This window comes from Hyla sarda, chromosome 2 (assembly GCF_029499605.1).
Source record: "Hyla sarda isolate aHylSar1 chromosome 2, aHylSar1.hap1, whole genome shotgun sequence".
In the NCBI taxonomy this organism is placed as follows: domain Eukaryota; kingdom Metazoa; phylum Chordata; class Amphibia; order Anura; family Hylidae; genus Hyla; species Hyla sarda.
Window position 1 is genome coordinate 277,188,370 of NC_079190.1, and position 20,803 is coordinate 277,209,172.

The following is a 20,803-nucleotide window of genomic DNA, read 5'->3' on the forward strand; positions in this document are numbered from 1 at the left end:
TCTTACTTTTTCGAGACATCTGGACCTCACACATTCAGGACTCTTGGGTCAGGGACGTGGTGTCCAATGGTTACCGAATTTAATTCGCCTCCCTTCCGTGGGATCGCTTTTTTCGATCTAGGGCCCCCCGGTCGCCTTCTCTGGCAAAGCAATTTCGAGAGGCTCTCCAGTCTCTGCTTCTCCAGGGGGTTATCGTTCCCGTTCCTCCAGGGGAACGGGTCCGGGCTTTCTATTCCAATCTTTTTGTGGTTTCCAAGAAGGATGGTTCTGTGCGACCAATCCTAGACCTTAAGCGTCTCAACTGTCATCTTCTCATCAGTCACTTCCGAATGGGATCTCTCCGTTCGGTGGTGGCATCCCTGGAACAAGGGGAGTTTCTTTCATCGGTGGACATCAAGGATGCCTACCTCCATGTGCCAATATTTTGGGACCATCATCGGAACCTCCGCTTTGCGGTTCCGGTGGGGCATTTTCAATTCGTAGGGCTCCCCTTCGGTCTGGCCACGGCTCCTCTGGTCTTTACCAAGATCCTTGCGCCAGTGATGGGCCTGTTACGGTCGAGGGGAGTCTCGGTGATGCCCTACCTGGACGACCTTCTCATCAAGACTCCAACCAGAGCCCAGTCCTCTGTCCTACCCAGTCTCTAACCTTCTTGGGACTTCGCTTCGACACGGCCTCTGCCCGAATTTGCCTCCCACCGTACAAACGTCTGGCGCTTCTGTCGGGGGGTGCGCTCCCTTTGGACCCAGTTCTCAGTCCCCATCCGCACTTGTATGGAAGTCCTGGGTCGGATGGTGGCAACTATGGTGGCCGTACCCTGTGCCCAGTTTCATTACCGCCCCCTTCAACTGGCGGTTCTCTCTCGATGGGACAGGTGTCCTCTGTCCCTCGATCGTCAGATTGTTCTTCCTCGCAGGGTCCGTCAGTTTCTGCTCTGGTGGCTCTGCTCCCCCCCTTCTTCTCCAAGGGCGGTCATTTCTTTCCCTTCACTGGCAGGTAGTTACAACGGATGCCAGCCTGTCGGGCTGGGGCGGAGTGTTCAGGGATTGGACTGTTCAGGGACCTCTGGTCTCCCAGAGAGATCCTTCTTCCGATAAACATACTGGAATTACGGGCGATTCTTCTTTGTCTTTGGGAGTCCAGTTTTCAGTTCCGTCCTGTCCGCTCAGTCGGACAATGCCACGTACATAAATCGACAAGGCGGCCCTTGCAGTTCGGCAGCCATGGCCAAGGTGACCAAGATTCTCGTCTGGGATGCCCTAGTGATTCCTTGGGCGGGGTTTGCCCTATCTGTTCCCTCCCCTTCCGCTCCTTCCCATGGTTCTGAGGAAGCTCAAAACAGAGGGCTTCCCCCGCCATTCTGGTAGCTCCAGATTGGCCCCGAAGGTCGTGGTACGCCAGGCTCCTGGACGATGCTCCTGAACGACGCTCCACTGCGCCTTCCGCTCCGTCTGGACATGCTCTCTCAGGGTCTTCTTTGCCACCCCAATTTACAGTCGCTGCATTTGACGGCGTGGCGGTTGAGACCGCGGTTTTGAGGGCCCGCGGGTTCTCTTCCCAAGTCATTTACACCATGCTCAGGGCTTGTAAGCCCTCCTCCGCAAGAATTTACCGCTGTACTTGGCGGTCTTATTTTCGTTGGTGTGAAGCTCAGGATTTATCCCCTGTAACCTTCTCGGTTCCCCGTCTTCTCTCCTTTCTGCAGTCGGGTTTGGAACTGGGGTTGTCTCTCAGTTCCCTTAAAGGTCAGGTTTTGGCCCTTGCCATTCTTTTCCAGCGGCCCCTGGCTTCTAATTCTCATGTCCGGACCTTCCTTCAAGGAGTGGCGCATGCTGCTACTCATTATCGGTCACCCTCTCCCCCTTGGGACTTGAATTTGGTTCTGAGTGCCCTCCAGGGTTCACCCTTTGAGCCCCTTAGAGAGGTGTCTCTCCGCCTCCTTTCTTGGAAAGTGACGTTTCTTGTTATCACCTCCATCCAGAGGGTGTCTGAATTGACAGCTCTCCTGCCATTCTGTTTCTGGTGATCCACCAGGACAAGGTTGTTTTCCGGCCAGATCCTTCCTTTTTGCCTAAGGTGGTTTCGGCCTTTCATCTCAATGAGGACATTGTCCTCCCGTCTTTTTGTCCTGCTCCTTCTCATCCTAAGGAGCGCTTACTACACAAGCTGAATGTAGTTCGGGCTGTTCGGTCTTATATCTCCATCACTTTTTCGTTTCGTCAGTGTGATTCCTTTTTCGTCCTTACGGAAGGTCGTCGTAAATGACAACCTGCTTCCAGGGCCACCATTTCTCGGTGGATTCGGTCCGCCATTTCGGAAGGGGAAGTTTCCTCCTTTCAGGGTTGTGGCTCATTCTACCCGTTCTGTTGGGGCATCCTGGGCTCTCCAGAATAGAGCCTCGGCCTCGCAGATTTGCAAGGTGGCTACCTGGTCGTCTTTGCACACTTTCTCGCATCGGCTGATGCTAGTCTGGGTCGTAAAGTGTTGCAGGCGGCAGTGGTTCGGCTGTCTGCCTGACTGCTTATCTGCTCACCCAGTGGATGGCTTTGGTACATCCCACTTTCTGTGTCCCCCAATGGAGCCGATAGAGAAAAGGAGATTTTTGTTTACTGTAAAATCTTTCTCGGCGGATCCATTGGGGGGGGGGGGGGGGGGGGCACAGCTCCCGCCCTTTTTTGGGGTTTCCTTTGGTGCTCTGTCCGAGGGTGTGTTCAGTTATGTTTTTTTCTTCTGGTTCTCGGACAGTTTTGGGTTTTTCTTTGACCTGTTGGTCTCCTATTGCTCTGGAATTTAAAGTGATTCGCTCTTGGCCTGACGGCGGGTATATCCTGCTGGGAGGAGCCGACTTTTTTTATTACCATAGTGTCACACCTCCTAGAGACAGCAGCATACACACATGGTCTGTGTCCCCCAATGGATCCTCCGAGAAAGAGATTTTACGGTAAGTAAACAAAAATCTCCTTTTTTAGTATATTGTACGCCATTAAATATAATTTTTTAAATTTTTATTTTATTTTTTTACCACAGTTGTTTTTTACCATAGTTATCATAACTAGAACTTATTGGTGTGAACGCCCATTTTTAGATATGTGATCAAAACCCTGACTAAAAATAATGTGATCCTTTACATTTTGGGGCATGGAGAAACCTGAGCTTATTTATTTAATATTTTAGTCTGAAAATGGTAACAAGGAAGAGGAGGAGGAGATTGGAGAAAATAGTCAATTCATGAAGTTGGCAAAAAAAGTTACAGAAAAAGTGTTACAGCGGAGAGGTGAGTAGATTTTATATCCTGAACAAATAATTTAAAAGCAGACTTTTATGTAGCAAGTATATGGTGAGCTGGGCTAAAACAAACCTCCCTTTTTTAAACATTGTTTGGGTCTTCCTTGTTTTTGAGTGGGTCAGGGGTTGTTAGCATATGAATATTTGTGGTATATCAAAAAAAGTTAGTTTTTTATCTGATTTCCTTTCTTTTTGATTTGTTGCACCTCATTCACTAAAACACAATACAACACCAGCCAGCGTGATGCAAAAATGCATGCAAATTCTTAAATCCAGCATTTGACTTTTCATTTACAGCAACCATAGAAACTACTGAGCCAAAAAAGCAAGGCCCAAAAAATCTATTTGAAATGCAGCGTCCCTTCAGTCTTCCAAAGGTGAGTTAAAAAAAAAAATTACATTTTCTCTATCGGCTCCATTGGGGGGACACAGACCATGGCTGTATGCTGCTGTCACTAGGAGGCTCGACACAATGGCAACAAGAGAAGTCTGCTCCTCCCAGCAAGGTATACCCACCCACAGGCACCTGAGGTAATCAGTTTTAGCTTAGTGTCTTAAGGAGGTGGACATGGTCTGGAGTTCTCTCCAGAGCAGGTCTTATGTTTTATTATTTTCCTAGTTAGGGATGTTAGTTTTTTATTCCTTTTTCTTTCATGTTTTTAGGTGGGGATTCAGGAACTGCAGCTCACTGTCTCCCCATTGCGATTGAGGGTGCACAGACATAGCTTATATGTGCGGTTAACCCCCTCTTGCCAACGGTCAGCGCCTGGGGTTGTACCTCATGGGTCCAGGTCCCCCTATTTCCCAGCTCGCCTCGCTCGCACATGGTAGCTCGGCGTGATGCAGGTGACAGAAAGCTGACTGAAGACCTCATAGAAGACTTCATTAGGTAAGTTCTTCTGACTGAGGTGAGTATATTCCTCTTCTCCTTAGGTACAGCCTTGCAACCTCTGGAGACCCTCACTTTTTGCCCACTTTTTCTCAGGGGTTGGCCTGGACAGGTTTTTTTTCTATATTTATTGCTGGGGTGAGCAGGAGCATTTTTGGACTGGGGCACAGCTTTATTCATACTTTTCACTTTCCTGAACGATATGTGTGTTTTTCAGCGGCTGACAGCCGCAGCGTTTTTACTATGCGGGCGCATGAAGCGCTGGCTTACTTTCGCTTTAGGCTGTTGGCGGCGTCTCGCTCGCTCACTTCCCCACAAGCGCATATGCGAATTACATGTGCGCTTGGGGAGAGGAGCGGGCGTGGGCGCCATTACTGACCTTCTTGTCAGAAGCTGAGGGCACTATAGCTCCACCCCCTCTGTCGGGGCTTCTAAGAGGCGCAAATTAGCCTCCAATCAATGCTGTGCGTGCGTTGAAAGGCAGGGGCCAATCAGCAGTGCCCCTGGCCCGCCCCTCTTTTGCTATTGGCTGGCATTTCTCCCTTTATCTACACTAGAACGGAGTTCTCCTCACAGCAGCTGCCCTGGGGTCACAGACTTGGGCTGCACAGACAACTGGAGCGTTAGTTCATATTTTTGTCTGTAAAAGCTGTATCTCAAAAATGTCTGGTTTTGCTGAACCACTTGTTCTGCCTGCTCCACTGCTCCCCCAGACCCCCCTGCTATTCTACCCCGGTTTTCTACCAGACCCGGTGGGTTCGGCCGCCCCTCCAGCCTGGGTTTTCTCCCTCCCCCAGTCTATATCCGACTTGGCTCAGGTCTCCCGTTATGTGGTGACTGCATTGGAGAGGCCCTCCGGGGGTCCCAATCTCCCCCTATACTGATGCTCTCGCAGCGTCATGGGGGTGTTTTTCATCTTACTCATCCGAGTCTTCTGGCAGGCACGGTCGCTCCCCTCACAGCCATCGCTCCATTACTCTGCCCTGTAGCAAGCGTCGCTCCCCTAGAGGACGCTCCAATGGTCGCCACTCTGGCTCTCCAGACCCACGTACCTGGTCAGTCTCCCCCCTCTATCAGGGCCACCTCACACGTTCCCATTCACCTGGAGAACTTGTGGATGAAGTTTCCGATTCGGCCTCTGATTCAGAGGACCACATGGATATGTCGGACATGGTGCACTCATTGGTCTCGGCCACAAGAGACACCTTCCATCTAGAGGACCCAGGAACTTTGGACGTGGCTCCTGAAGTTTCCTTTAATCGTGCCCAACCTGCAGGGCTGCCTCTCCTCGTTCCCATTCACCAGGAGAACTTGTAGATGAGGTTTCTGATTCGGCCTCCGATTCAGAGGACCACACGGATATGCCTGATGTTGTGTACTCATTGGTTTCGGCTTTAAGAGACACCTTCCAGTTAAGGACCCAGGAACTGTTGGAGGTGGTCCAGAAGTTTCTTCTCGTCGTGCCCGACCTCTTCCAGGGCTGCCTCACCTCGTTCCCATTCACCTGGAAAACTTGCGGATGAGGTTTCTGATTCGGCCTCCGACTTTAAAGGAAAGCATGGATGCCTGATGTGGTGTACTCATTGGTTTCGGCCATAAGAGACACCTTCCATCTAAAGGACCCAGGAACTTCAGACGTGGCTCCAGAAGTCTCCTTTTCTTCGTGCCCTACCGGCACCCAAGACCTTCAGCTCTCATGCTGAATTTTACACCCTGCTGGTATCCGCCTGGAGGCACCCTGACAAGAGGTTTCAGGAAACAGAAGGTTCAAGCGTGGTATCCCTTCGCCAAGGATCTCATTGCTCGGTGGACCTCCTCTCCAACTGTGGATCTGCCGGTCTCCCGCCTCTAAGGCGCCTACCGGGCCTTTGGCTGGTGCGGCTGCCTTCAAGGATCCAGCCGACATGAAGGTGGAGACTTTGGCAAACTTTGCTTTTGAGACAGCAGGTTCTTCCTGCTTTTGCTTCGGCCTGGGGGTCAAGGGCCCTTTCAGTATGGTCTCCCATCTCCGCCAGGGTAGTCTTCAAGATCCCTCTGGAGGATTTATTTAATCTAGCTCCCGATGATCCGCAGCTGGAGATTCTGTGTTCTGCTTCCATGCGCAGCCACTGTGCTGCCTTTGCCACAAGCTACCTGGTAGCCACCGTCCCTCCATGAATCTTAAAACCTGGAATGTGGACGCCGCCTTCATGAAGTTAGGAGTCGGGCGGAAAAGAGTTCTTTATTACCTCTGGATATGGCTCACAGAACCGCTTTCCGTCGTAAGTCCTCCTTATGGTTCTGCAGACCTTTGGCACCACAGGGTACCAACAAAGGGTCCGGCCAGGTGCCTTCACGGGAAGAGGGCTCCCTCCTTCCGGACCTGTCCCTCCCGGAGGTCTGCTATCCGTTCAGGCCGTTTTGCGGCCCCATCAGCCACCCGTAGGCCTTCCTCGATCTGATGGGTCGCCCCCACCTGCCGACCTTTCTCGGGTGGTTGGTCGCCTCTTACTCTTCCGGAATGCCTGGACCACGCACATTCATTGTCCCGGTTCCTTCAGGGGAACGTTTTCGAGGTTTATTCCAACCTCTTTGTGGTCCCCAAGTAAGGCGTTTCTGTTCGCCCAATCTTGGTTCTTGAGTATCTCAGCCAGCATCTTCTGCTTCCCATCCCGAATGGAGTCTCTCCGTTCGGTGCTGGCATCCCATCGTTCCTCGGTGGACATAAAGGATGCCTGCCTCCACATCTCATTGTTCCGGTCATCAGCGGTACCTCCGCTTTGCAGTTCCGGACGGTCATTTTCTTTTGTGGCTCTCCATTTCGGTCTGACCACTTCTCCGCGGACCTTTAACAAAGTCCTGGCGCCTGTGATAGCCCCTTTTACGGACAACAGTTTCCGTGATTCCTTACTTGGACGACCTTCTGATCAGAGCTCCAGCCAGGGCCCAGATCCTGGAGAGTCTTAGTCTCAACCTCCAGACCTTGTCTCTCTTCGGTTGGATGGTCAATCAGGACAAGTCCAACCGCTTTCCTGGGGCTCCAGTTCGACTTGGCCTCTGCCCGCTTTCAACTCCGCCGACCAATCGGCTGACTCTTATCAAGAGTCCAATGACGTCGGCACCCTGCTCCAGTTTCCATTCGCTTTTGCATGGATGTTCTGGGTCGGTTAGCGGCGGCCATGGAGGCCGTGCCATTTGCTCGGTTTAATCACCGACCTCTTCAATTGGTGATTCTCTTCCGGTGGGACAGGTCTCCATTGTCACTCGACAGTCTTGTCGGTCCCTTCTATGGTGGCTTCATTTCCCCCCTGCTTTTTCGGGGGCACTCCTTCCTGCCCCTCCCTGCCAATCTGTCGGGCTGGGGAGGTGTTTTCAAGGACTGGCCGGTCTGGGGCCTTAGTCCCTGGAGAAGCCCTTTTCCCCTTCAACATGTTGGGGCCTAGGGCTATCCTTTCTTTGCTTGTTTCTTGGGAAATTCCCTTCTGGGCGGAACTCTGGTTTCCGGCCATCTCAGCGCTTTTCATTCCGGGCGTTTCTGGGATGTGGTCTTTCTCAGCCGGTCCTCAGCCGTCCAAGGCAAGTGGTCCCTACATCCAAAGGTGTTTGCAGTGATCTGCAACCTCTGGGGCGCTCCAGGCGTGGACCTCTGCACGTCCCGCCACAACCAAGCGTTCCTCTTTCTTGGTCGGGCTTTGCCCTACCTTATCTGTTTCCTCCCCTTCCTCTCTTTTCGGGGTCCTGAGGAAACTCACAGCAGAGGGCGTTCCTGCCATTCTCGTGGCCCAGACTGGCCCCAGCGGGCATGGTACGTCGTCGTGGTCAGGCTCCTGTACTACTTACCTCTGCACCTTCCCTATCGTCCTGACCTCCTATATCAGGTCTCCTCTGCCACCCCTATTTACCGTCTCTGCTTTTGACGGCGTGGCGGTTGAGGTCGGTTCTGAGGACCTGCGGTTTCTTTTTCCAAGTGGTTCACACCATGCTGAGGGCTCACAAGCCTTCCTCTGCAAAGATTTACCACCATACCTGGCGGTCTTATTTCTGTTGGTGTGAAACTCAGCCTTTTTCTCCGATTGTGGTTGGCTTTCAGCTCCCTTAGGGGGACAAAGGTTCGGCAGTTTCAATTCTTTTTCAACGTTCTTTGGCATTCAATTATCGTGTCCGAACCTAGTTCAGGGAGTGGCACAAGTGGCATCAGTCCCTTTTTTTTCCCTTGGGACTTACGCTTGATCTTAGGTGCTCTGCAAGATGCCCCTTTTGACCCTCTCAGGGACATTTCTCTTCGCCTCCTTCCCCAGAAGGTGGAATTCCTTATTGCTCTTACCTCTGTTAGGAGGGTGTCAGAGCTGGTAGCTCTCTCCTGCCGTTCTCCCTTCCTGGTGGTATACCAGGACAATTTTTTTTCCGTCCAGGTCAGTCCTCCTTACCTGAGATGGTTTTTGACTTTTTCCTCTCAATGAGAACATCGTCCGTCCTACCGTCCTCTTGTCCGGCCCCTTCGCATCCCTGGAAGCGTTTGTTCCACAACCTTGTTGTGGTGAGGGCTGTTCGGACTTATCTTTGTCACTCTTTCCTTTCGGCAGTGTGACCCCCTTTTTGTTTTTCCGGAAGGTCGTTGTATAGGACAACCTGCTTCTGTGACCACCATTTTTCGGTGGATCCGGTCTGCTATTTTTGGGAGCATACCGCTGCAAGGGGAAGATCCCACCCTTCAGGGGTTTGGCTCATTCCACCCGTTTTTCGGGGATTCCTGGGCCCTCTGCTACGTGGCTTCGGCCTTGCAGTTCTTTAAGGCGTCCGCATGGTCGTCTTTGTACACTTTCTCAAGGTGCTACCAGATTCATGCCTTTGCATCAGTTGATGCTACTCTGGGCTGTAAGATGTTGCAGACGGCGGTGGTCCAACCGTCCACTTGTCTGATTCCTTACCCACCCAAGGGACGGCTTTGCTACGTCCCATGGTCTGTGTCCCCCAATGGAGCCGATAGAGAAAAGGAGATTTTTTATGCTTACCGTAAAATCTTTCTCAAGGATCCATTGGGGGACAAAGCTCCCACTCTTTTTTTTCTGGTGTTCCTATTTCAGTTATCTGTCCGAAGGTGTGTTCAGTTGCCTTTTCTTCTGATTGCTCGGACAGTTTGTGGTTTTCTCTGTCGGTCTTCTCCTATTGCTCTGGGACTAAAACTGATTACCTCAGGTGCCTGTCGGCGGGTATACCCTGTTTGGAGGAGCAGACTTCTCTTGTTGCTATAGTGTCGAGCCTCCTAGTGACAGCAGCATATACCCGTGGTCTGTGTCCCCCAATGGATCCTTCGAGAAAGATTTTATGGTAAGCATAAAAAATCTCCTTTTATTTGGTGTTAGAATAGTGTCTTGAAGTTTTCATACCATTTATTTTTACTCTACAACAGATGAAAACAGGTTCTCTGTTAAACAAGCCAAAAGAAGTACTTCAGAAGCTGGCAGCAATGTCGACCCTAAATCCTAATGCTCCGAGAAACACAAGGAATTTTGTCTTTCACACGCTGTCTCCACAGAAAGTAGAAAGCACTATAGAAAAATTGAAACCAAAGGTAATGTGCTATGTCTTCAGCAAACTATACCTTGGGAGGGCTCTGCAGTTAAAATGCCCAATAGTGTAACATGCTTTACTTGGGTAAAATGTTATGAAGCTTTAAGTTAACCCCTTAAGGACCACAGGTTTTTTCAATTTAGCAGTTTTTTTTTTCCTCCTCACCCTCTAAAAATCATAACGCTTTTTTCCACCTACAGACCCATATGAGGGCTTGTTTTTTGCCCCAGCAATTTTACTTTGTACTGACATCAATAATTTCACCATAATCTACGGCAAAACCATAAAAAAAATTAGTTGTGAAAAGTAAAAAAAAACAAAATAAACATTTTGTAAGTTTTGGGGGCTTCCGATTCTACGCAGAGCACTTTTCGGTAATAATGACACCTTATCTTAGGTCCATATGATTAAGATGATACCCAACTTATATAGGTTTTATTGTTTTACTTCTGTTAGCTTTTTGCACAAAAATTTGTACATTTAAAAATGTCCTGACACCTGTAACTTTTTTATTTTTCTGTATACGGGGATGTTTGATGGCTAAGTTTTTTTGCGCTGTGTAGTTTTCATTGGTTTCATCCTTATACAAAAAGTCCCATCAAAACATTTTCTTTTGGGGGATTTACAATGTGACCAAAAATACGCAATTTTTGACTTCGGTATTTTTTTTATGTAATACGCCATTGACCGTGCGGTTTAATTAATGTTATATTTTTATAATTTGGACATTTGCATACGCGGCAATACTGCATGTTTATTTATGTTATACAATGAAAGAATAAAGTTACAAAAATGACGGGTGGCACTCCTTTGTAATCACCCTCTTTACCATAAAATGTATAGTGCAACCAAAAAATACTATGTGTGGGTACGTTGAAAAGAAAAACGCAATTTAGCAAATTTTGGAAGGTTTTATTTTCACGCTGTACAATTTATGGTAAAAATGACGTTTTCTTTATTCTTTGGGTTAATACAAATAAAATGATACCCATTATTATATACTTTTCTATGATTGTACTGCTTTAAAAAAAATTCTAACTTTCAATAACTGGATCAATAACATTATATTTTTGATAGTCCAGACTTTTACGCACGCGGCGATACCAAATGTTTTTACACTTCTGGGGGTAAAATGGGAAGAACGGACAATTTAAATTTTTTCAAATTTTATTTTTAAATATTTTTTTCCTTTTTTTTTTTTTTTTTTTTTTCTTTTGACCCTTTTTTTTTCTTCACACTTTTAGTCCCCATAGGGGGCTATTTATAACAATCATTTGATTGCTAATACTGTTCAGTCCTATGCATAGGGCATAGCACTTTTCATTACTATCGGCTGTCTTCTGCTCTGCTCAATCTCAGACCAGAGCAGAAGACTCCTGGAGACTGCCAGAGGCAGGTGAGAGGCGGCAGCGCTGCGGGCAATCCGATCATCCATATTAAGTGCCGCAGATGCCGTGATCTGTATTGATCACGGCATTTGAGGCATTAATGGCACACATCAGCGATCACGCTGATGTGTGCCGTTACCGGCGAGTCCCTGGCTGCTGATAGCAGCCCGGGCCGGCCACGCATTACACGTGCACCACTCCGGTGCTTGCAGTCATGTATCAGGGCACCAGGATGTAAAATTACGTCCTATGTCGGGGTTAAACTCCTATAAAGGGGGTTAAACTTAAACACCAAGGACGTATATTTACGTCCTTGGGCGGCTCCCGCGATATAACGCGGGGTCACGCAGTGACCCTGTGTCATATCGGGTCGGTCCTGGCATGTATCTGAAGTCGGGGCTAATAGCGCACGGCAGCAGTGCCGCACGCTATTAACCCTTTAGACGCGGCGTTCAAAGTTGAACATCTTGTCTAAAACTAAAGTAAAAGCTTCCCGGCTGCTTAGTGGGACTGATCGGGACCACCGCAGTGAAAATGCGGTGTCCCGATCAGCTAGGACGCGAGCAGAGGTCCTCTTACCTTCCTCCGGCGCGTCCCTTTGGCGATTGATTGCTCCAAGCCTCAGATGTTATCGACTGCCGATAACACTGATCAATGCAAAGCTATGGCTTTGCAGTGAACCGTGTAAAAGATCAGTGTGTACAATGTTATAGCCCCCTATGGTGGCTAGAACACTGCAAAAAGAAAGTGTAAAAAAAAAAAAAAAAAGTTAATAAATGTCATTTAACCCTTTCCCTAATAAGTCCAATTCGCCCCCCTTTTCCATAAAAAAAAGTTTATGAAAATAAATATAAACATATGTGGTATCGCCACGTGTGTAAATGTCCCAACTATAAAAAATATATAATTAAACTGCAGGGTCAATGGCGTACACGCTCAAAAATTCCAAAGTCCAAAATGACATCTTTTTGGTCACTTTTTATATAATGAAAAAATGAATAAAAAGCGATCAAAAAGTCCGCTCAATACAAAAATGGTACTGCTAAAAACTTCAGATCACGCCCCATGTGTGGTAAAATTAAGTCATCTTCTGACCCCTATAACTTTTTTAACGTATACATTTTCCTGCATGTAGTTATGATTTTTTCCAGAAGTACGACAAAATCAAACCTATATAAGTAGGGTATCATTTTAATCGTATGGACCTCCAGAATAAAGAGAAGGTGTAATTTTTACTGAAAAATTCACTCTGTAGAAACGGAAGCCCGTCACACAATGATTTTTTTTTTCCGTTTCACTGTAGATTTTTGGGTAAAATGACTGATGTCACTGCAAAGTAGAATTGGTGGCACAGAAAATAAGCAATCATATGCATATTTAGGTGCAAAATTGAAAGGGTTATGATTTTTAAAAGGTGAGGAAAAAACGAAAGTGGAAAAACCCGTGGTCCTTAAGGGGTTAATATGGAAGGGGTTAACAGGTGTTAAACCTTTATTCCATTTTTTAAAAAAATTTATAATAAATTTTTAGTCCCATTCGGGGACTTTTAGGAGGAATTATTAGACTAGATCAATATAGTTCCATAGAACGCCATTGATCTGTGGGCCCTGCGCTCAATTGATAGTCTGGCTGGACCAGGAAGAAAGGTGAAGCAAGCATTCTGGCTACCTCCACAGTGGTTGCTTTCCCCCCATGATCGCGCTGCAGAGGCACTGTCCACCCCACTGGACCGCCAGGGACGTAAAGATCCCTTTAGATGCCGCAGTCTGCTTCAGCGATCTAAAGGGTTAATAGCCGGCCGCAGTGATCGCCACACGTCTATTAACGGCTGTCCCTAGCTACAGGAATCTGCTGAGGGCCACCCAGTATGGTGCGGGCTTGTGTCGAGAACCCACTCCATACACTGTTAAGGGCACAAGGATGTGTATACACGTTCTTGGTCGTTAACAGGTTAAATGACATCTGCAGCAAAAGACAACTTATCCCTTATCCACAGGATAAGGGATAAGTGTCTGATCGCGGGGGTCTGACCACTGTGACCCCCCTGCGATCTCCCAAACGGGGCTCCGCATTGCCGCTCTATGTAAGCGGCTAATGTGCGTAGCGTCGACTATACACCCCCTCACATACAGTCCTATAGAAATACATGGAGGAGGCGTGTCGGCCACAACGTTGGGCTGTGGCCGACACGCCTCCCACACGGGATAGCCGTGGCCCGAGCGATCAGACCCCCCCCCGATCACACTTATCCCCTATCCTGTGGACAGGGGATAAGTTGTTGTCTTTTGCTGTAGATGTCCTTTAACCCCTTAAGGACAGAGCGTTTTTCCACTTTCATTTTCTTATTACATTTTAAAAATCAAAACCCTTTCAATTGTGCACCTAAAAATCCCTATGATGGCTTATTTTTTGTGCCACCAAGGTCCATGTAGGTCCATACGATTAAAATGATACCCTACTTATATAGGTTTGATTTTGTCTTCTGGAAAAAATCATAACTGCATGCAGGAAAATTTATGTTTAAAATTGTTATATTCTGCCCCCCTATAACTTTTTTATTTTTACATGTACGGGCCGGTATGAGGGCTCATTTTTTGAGCCGTGATCTGAAGTTCTACTAGCACTATTGTGCTGAAGCCACACCACCCTCTACCCCTCTCATAGCAACAGGTGTTGCATCGGCAGTCCACTTACCTGGTTTCACATTACTCAGCAGTGCCTGGGAGCTATTCTTCTTTTTTGCTTATGAGTAAAAAAAAAAAACCTGAGTGCTACATTTGAGTGAAGTGTATATCATGTTATGGATGCGTTTAAAATGTTCATTGGAGTTCTTTGAGCAGTTAAAATTTTGATCACTGTATTGAAAGGCATGCAACAGATCCCCTTGCCACTTCACCTCTAATGGCTTGGCTTTACTAGAGAGGTAGCCTGCATTTTTTTTTTTGTTTTCACAGTACATTCCCACTAGTTTTTTCAAAAAATTTGACATATAGGGAAGACTAGACCTAGCTACTCAGAGCTGCCAAACTATTGGGGTAAAGTTTTTAATAGAATTTAACTGTATGAACATGCATTCCAGGTTCAAGTTCAATCACTCATTTAAAAGTCTGGTCTTAAAAAATAAAAATAATTACCCTTTTTTCTTATACTTTTACTTCTTTGCAGGTAAAAAGAAACATCAGTGCTGCAACCCCTTCACCCAAACGCTTTAAGTCAGAACGCTCTAATGTTGCCAACAGCAAAAGTCGCAGCATCTTCCCTTTGCTGGAGAACTAACTGTCTGCAGTTTTAAATGCCTTGTTCCGTGTTCAGTAGAACAAAGGGAAACTGATAGCATGTGTGGACTTTGTCAAAATACTCATGCAACACTGAATGCTACTTGAGCCTGTTACTTTCTACCACATGTTCTGTTGTCTGCAAAATTAGTATTTGAGATTTTCTGATTGGAAATTTTTAATGTACTTGCATAAGTGATGTATATTTGTAGTTTTCCCTAATCTGTAAGAAATTAGATGCTTGGAGCAAATACAGAAACAGACTTTAGGTACCAGTTAGCCATAGGTTTTAGGCAGTGTATTAGAGATCATTGCTATATATTTGACAATGTATCCCAGTTTTTTCTGCCCATGTAATCTGCTTTAGGGTATGTTCACACGTACAGCATCTGCTGCATATTTTGTGCAGCTGATCTTGCTACCCAATAACTTCAGTGGTTAGTATAATCTGCAGCAGAAAATAAGCACGTGACCTCCACCATTACACATGATTCACATGGGTTGCAGGCAATCAATTTCTTAATTAATTGAAGACATCGAACACTACCATAGCAATCAGGAAGAAAGTGTGCATTTTTACATATGTTTACGTTTGTCTGTTTTAAGCAGTGTATATTATCTGAATGTAATTATATTTACTTTGTACAGTTATTTTGTAAATTGTTATAAATGTAAATTACTTTTACAACGGAGTTGTAAATTTATTAATAAAATTGTCCTTTTAAATTATGTATGTTTTGGACATTGTGTATGTGGAAGCGTGATCTGATCATTGTGCTATTAAATGACTATAACTCATTTCGAGGAAAGCTTCAATGACTGTTGAGAAATACAAAATTAACCTTTATTTCCCCATCGCCAAGACAGCACCACCTGAGAGTAACTAAGCTCCCATGGAAAGGAATCCTGAAGTTTAACCCCCCTTAAGGACTCAGCGGTTTTCCGTTTTTGCATTTTCATTTTTTCCTCATCACCTTCTAAAAATCATAACGCTTTCAATTTTGCACATAAAATTCCATATGATTGCTTATTTTTTGCGCCACCAATTCTACTTTGCAGTGACATTAGTAATTTTACCAAAAAATCTACGGTGAAGAAAAAATTAATTGTGCGACAAAATTGAAGAAAAAATTTAATTTTGTAACTTTTGGGGGCTTCCGTTTCTATGCAGTGCATTTTTCGGTAAAAATGACACCTTATCTTTAGTCTGTAGGTCCATACTGTTAAAATGATACCCTACTTATATAGGTTTGATTTTGTCGTACTTCTGAAAAAAATCATAACTACATGCAGGAAAATGTAAGTTTTAAATTGTAATCTTCTGACCCCTGTAACTTTTTTATTTTTCCGTGTACGGGCCGGTATGAGGACTCATTTTTCGCGCCGTATTCTGACGTTTTTATCGGTACCATTTTTGTATTGATCGGACTTTTTGATTGCTTTTTATTCATTTTTCCATTATATAAAAAGGGACCAAAAATACGCTATTTTGGACGCTGGAATTTTTTTCGCGCATACGCCATTGACCGTGCGGTTTAATTAACAATATATTTTTATAGTTCGGACATTTACAGACGCGGCAATACCACATGTTTTATAGTTTTTTTTAACCCCTTAAGGACGCAGCCCTTTTTCACCTTAAACCCTTAACGACCAAGGATGTATATTTATGTCCTTGGCTGGCTCCCACGATATAACGCGGGGTCACGTGGTGGGGCTAATAGCGGTGGGGCTAATAGCGTGCGGCAGTGCCGCGTGCTATTAACCCTTTAGATGCGGCGTCTAAACCGAAAGTGAAAGCTGCCCGGCTGCTCAGCGGGGCTTATCGGGACTACCGCAGGGAAAATGCGGTGTCCCGATCAGCTGGGACTTGAGCGGAGGTCCTCTTACCGGCCTCCGGCGTGTCCCCTCAGCGATTGATTGCTCCAAGCCTGAGATGCAGGCTTGAGCAATCAACCGCCGATAACGCTGATCATTGCAAAGCTATGGCTTTGCAGTGAACAGTGCTGGCAATCAGTGTGTGTGCAGTGTTATAGGTCCCTATGGGAGCTATAACACTGCAAAAAAAACTAGAAAAAAGTTAATAAATGTGATTTAACCCTTTCCTTAATAAAAGTTCAAATCACCCCCCTTTTCCCATAAAAAAAACCATGTAAATAAATATAAACATATGTGGTATGGCCACGTGCATAAATGTCCGAACTATAAAAATATATAATTAATTAAACCGCACGATCAATGGCGTACGCGCAAAAAAATTCCAAAGTCCAAAATAACGTATTTTTGGTCGCTTTTTATATCATGAAAAATGAATAAAAAGCGATCAAAAAGTCAGATCAATACAAAAATGATACCGCTAAAAACTTCAGATCACGGTGCAAAAAACGAGTCCTCATACCGCCCCATATGCGGAAAAATAAGTTATAATGGTCAGAAATGACTTTTAAACATGAATTTTTCTGCATGTAGTTATGATTTTTTACAGAAGTACAAAAAAATCAAACCTATATAAGTAGGGTATCATTTTAATCGTATGGACCTACAGAATGAAGATAAGGTGAAATTTTTACCGAAAAATGTACTGCGTAGAAAGGGAAGCCCCCAAAAGTTACAAAATTGCGTTTTTTCTTCAATTTCGTCGCACAATGATTTTTTTTTTCGTTTCGCCGTAGATTTTGGGGTAAAATTACTGATGTCACTGCAAAGTAGAATTGGTGGCGCAAAAAAATAAGCCATCATATGGATTTTTAGGTGCGAAATTGAAAGGGTTATGATTTTTAAAAGGTGAGGAGGAAAAAATGAGTGCAAAAACTGAAAAACCCTTAAGGGCTTAAGGACTGACCCCTTACGCAATTCTGACCACCGTCGCTTTACAAATTAATAACTCGAAAACGCTTTTACCAAATATTCTGATTCTGAGTCTTTTCGTGACATATTCTACTTTATTTTGGTGGTAAATTTTTGGCGTTACTTGCATCCTTTTTTGGTGAAAAATCCCAAAATTTCATGAAAATTTTGCATTTTCTAATCCTTGAAGCTCTCTACTTGTAAGGAAAATGGATATTCCAAATAAATTTTATTTTTATTCACAAATACAATATGTCCACTTTATGTTGGCATCATAAAATGGACATATTTTAGCTTTTTGAAAAAATTAGAGGGCTTCAAAGTAGAGCAGCAATTTTCAAAAATGTCATGAAAATTGCAAAATCTGAAGGGACAGATGTTACAGAACTACAACTCCCAGCATGCCTGGGCAGTCTAGGCATTCCGAGTTGTAGTTTGGCAACATCTGGAGGCCCACCATTTGGGCAACACTGTAACAGTGGTCTCCAAACTGTGACCCTCCAGATGTTGCAGAACTACAACTCCCAGCATGCCCGAACAGCCTTTGGAGTTGCAGTTTGGCCTTCATTGTGGTTGCCACAGTAAAGATCACTTTACTTTAATCCCCCCCCCACCGTAGTTTCCCTACCTGAGCCAGGATCCAGCAGTCTCCAGCGACGATCGGGGGTCCCCAGGCATCTTCTCCTCCAGCTACCGGCCTCCATCTTCTCCCCACGTTCCCCTCGACATTCAGGGGTGTTCTGACCAATGGCAGGGGATAGGAGGAGATCGCAGCACTGCAACCTCGCTCCTTTCCCTCAGGATGATCAGGGCTGTCACGGACAGCTCCGATCATCCCTTTTTCCGGGTGATCGGGTCACCAGAGACCCGATCAGCCCGGAATAGCAGAAAATCACATGTCTGAATTGACATGCGATTTTCTGCGATCGTTGACATGGGGGGTCTCAGGACCCCCCTCGGTGATGTGACTGGATGCCTGCTGAATGATTTCAGCAGGCATCCCGGTCCCCAACCGGCTAGCGGCGGGAACCGGAATTCCTACGGGCGTATGCATACGCCCCACGTCCTTAAGGACTCGGGATGCAGGGCGTATGCATACGCCTGGCGTCCTTAAAAGGTTAATGGGAAAAGGGGGGTGATTCAAACTTTTATTAGGGAAGGGGTTAAATGACCTTTAACTATTTTTTTTTTTTTTTTTTTGCAGTGTTATAGCTCCCATAGGGGGCTATAACACTGCGCACACTGATCTTTTACCCTGATCCCTGCAAAGCCATTGCTTTACATGGATCTGCATAATAGGGTCTTGATTGCTCAAGCCTGTAGCTCAGGCTTGGAGCAATCAAACACCGACCGGACGCGACGAGCAAGGTAAGCGGACCTCCTGAGAGCTGTTAACCTAGGGTCCCGGCTATGAATAGCAGCTGGGACCGACCCAGTGTGATCCGGGGTCACGGCGTGACCCCGTTTTAAACACCAGGTGCAGGGTGTACAGGTATACCCTGTGTCCTTAAGAGGTTAAAGGATGTACCCTCCTCTCCAGGCCTTTCCCTTAGGAAGCCTGAGTAAGGCTGGATGAATGAACTGGAGGTGTGGAAAATTTTTACCCTGGGGTCACAGAGCGCGGTTATCCTTAATAGACCCTCCCACCCCTCCCTAGTGGGGAGAATTCTAGAGTGGCCACAATGCTCTTTGTATTTTTTTTTCCCCCTTGGGTAATGGGAAAGCTGTTGGGAAGCCTGTTGGCTGGAACTCTGGTCGCATGGCTTGTTCTAGGTGGTGTACCGAAGAAATTGCTGATTTCCCCTCATGCACATCTTGGAAGGTCCTGCAGTGCGGGAGGGGACACGTGCATCACAGATGCTGGTGCTGGAAGTGATGACGATGCAAGATGACAACGCAGCTCCTCAGGCCGGATTGGCCAATGGGGCAGTTGAGTAGTATTTAGGTGGCCCCCTGTACCTTTTTAGAAGGCCTCCGTGTGAGACAGCCAACCCAACCTAAGCTTCAGGACAGTCATTCTGGCCAAGTAGAGCCTGGTTCTCTTGTCTGAGAGCCTTGTCCCAATCAGACCCTTGAGTTCTTCCCGAGAGACGGGATCTCCTATCTCAGGAGCCAATAGTGCACGCGCAGGTCAAACTCTCCCTCTGACTGCATGGCCTTTGAAAGGCTAATCATCAATGGTAAGAGGTCTGATCAAGTAGTCTCCACCTTATAGGCTATAGCAAGAAGCCAATAACAATCAAAATCTATTCCAGAATTTGGAAGGCCTTCTTGGCTTTTGTGGATCAGCCTCTTTCAGATTTAATCTCTCCAAACATAGCAAATATTTCCTGCAAAAGGGTTCAGTCAAGGGCTTAAAAGCAGCCACATTGAAGCCACCATTAAAACTTCCCTAGTGTTCTTTCCTGGGACTTGGCAGTGGATCTGAACGCTCTTATGTCCAACCTTTTGAACCTATTGCATCCATTCCTCTTAAGAATTTAGTTCTAAAAGCTTTGCTTCTAGTGGCGGGCACCTCTGCCAAAATAATACATTTCAGTCTAAAGAATAGTCAGTTTAAAACCTTACACAGAATCATGTCTCATCCAGATCAAGCATACCTTCCTGTGGTAGTTTTAAGGTTCCACATGTCTGAAAATATTGGCTCTGATTTACGAAGAGTGGAGTGGAGGTTTCTTTGTGGGTTTTAATTCCCTACAATTTTTTCCCACGGAATTTACTAAAGTTTTCCTTCATTTTGCACTTTCCCTACATATTGCTTCTTCTACACATTCTCTGAACTGTTGGGTTTTCCTCAGCTGAAATCCACCACAATTTTTGTGGAAATCTTAGTAAATATGTAGGGTTTTTGTGAAAATGTTGGGAATACGCCCCTTTTATATGACCACGCCACCTTTTCCCGACAGACACACCCCTTTTTCGGGTTTTCTCAGGAAAATGGAGAGTTGGTCGGCTTTTTCATTTCTGGCGCAGACAATTCTGGCGCAGTACGCCAGTTTCTGGCGCACAACCTGGCAAAACATGTCGTGTTTACAATAGCAAATCAGGGCCATTGTGTTTGCAACTTTTATCCCATCCGTCTAATGATAAAGAAAAGCTGTTTAACCCCTTAAGGACTCAGCCCATTTTGGCCTTAAGGACTCAGACAATTTAATTTTTACGTTTTCATTTTTTCCTCCTCACCTTCTAAAAATCATAACTCTTTTATATTTTCATCCACAGACTAGTATGAGGGCTTGTTTTTTTGCGTGACCAGTTGTCCTTTGTAATGACATCTCATTATATCATAAAATGTATGGCGCAACCAAAAAACACTATTTTTGTGGGGAAATTAAAACGAAAAACGCAATTTTGCTAATTTTGGAAGGTTTCTTTTTCACGCCGTACAATTTATGGTAAAAATGACGTGTGTTCTTTATTCTGAGGGTCAATACGATTAAAATGATACCCATTATTACATACTTTTCTATTATTGTTGCGCTTAAAAAAAAATCACAAACTTTTTAACCAAATTAGTATGTTTATAATCCCTTTATTTTGATGACCTCTAACTTAATTTTTCCGTATAA

At 45.7% G+C, this 20,803-nt stretch overlaps 1 protein-coding gene across 3 annotated transcripts in view; it reads left to right on the top strand.

The window, feature by feature from the left end:
• The window catches only part of CLSPN (claspin), a 100,514-nt gene extending 85,398 nt beyond the window's left edge, over positions 1–15,116 (top strand). For all 3 annotated transcript variants that reach the window (XM_056557192.1, XM_056557195.1, XM_056557194.1), the window contains exons 22-25: positions 3,175–3,274; positions 3,583–3,662; positions 9,564–9,725; positions 14,278–15,116. In XM_056557192.1, the coding sequence (XP_056413167.1) occupies positions 3,175–3,274; positions 3,583–3,662; positions 9,564–9,725; positions 14,278–14,388 (453 nt within the window). In that variant the 3' untranslated portion in view covers positions 14,389–15,116. The remainder of the gene's footprint in view (positions 1–3,174; positions 3,275–3,582; positions 3,663–9,563; positions 9,726–14,277) is intronic.
• The last annotated feature ends 5,687 nt before the right edge of the window (positions 15,117–20,803 follow it).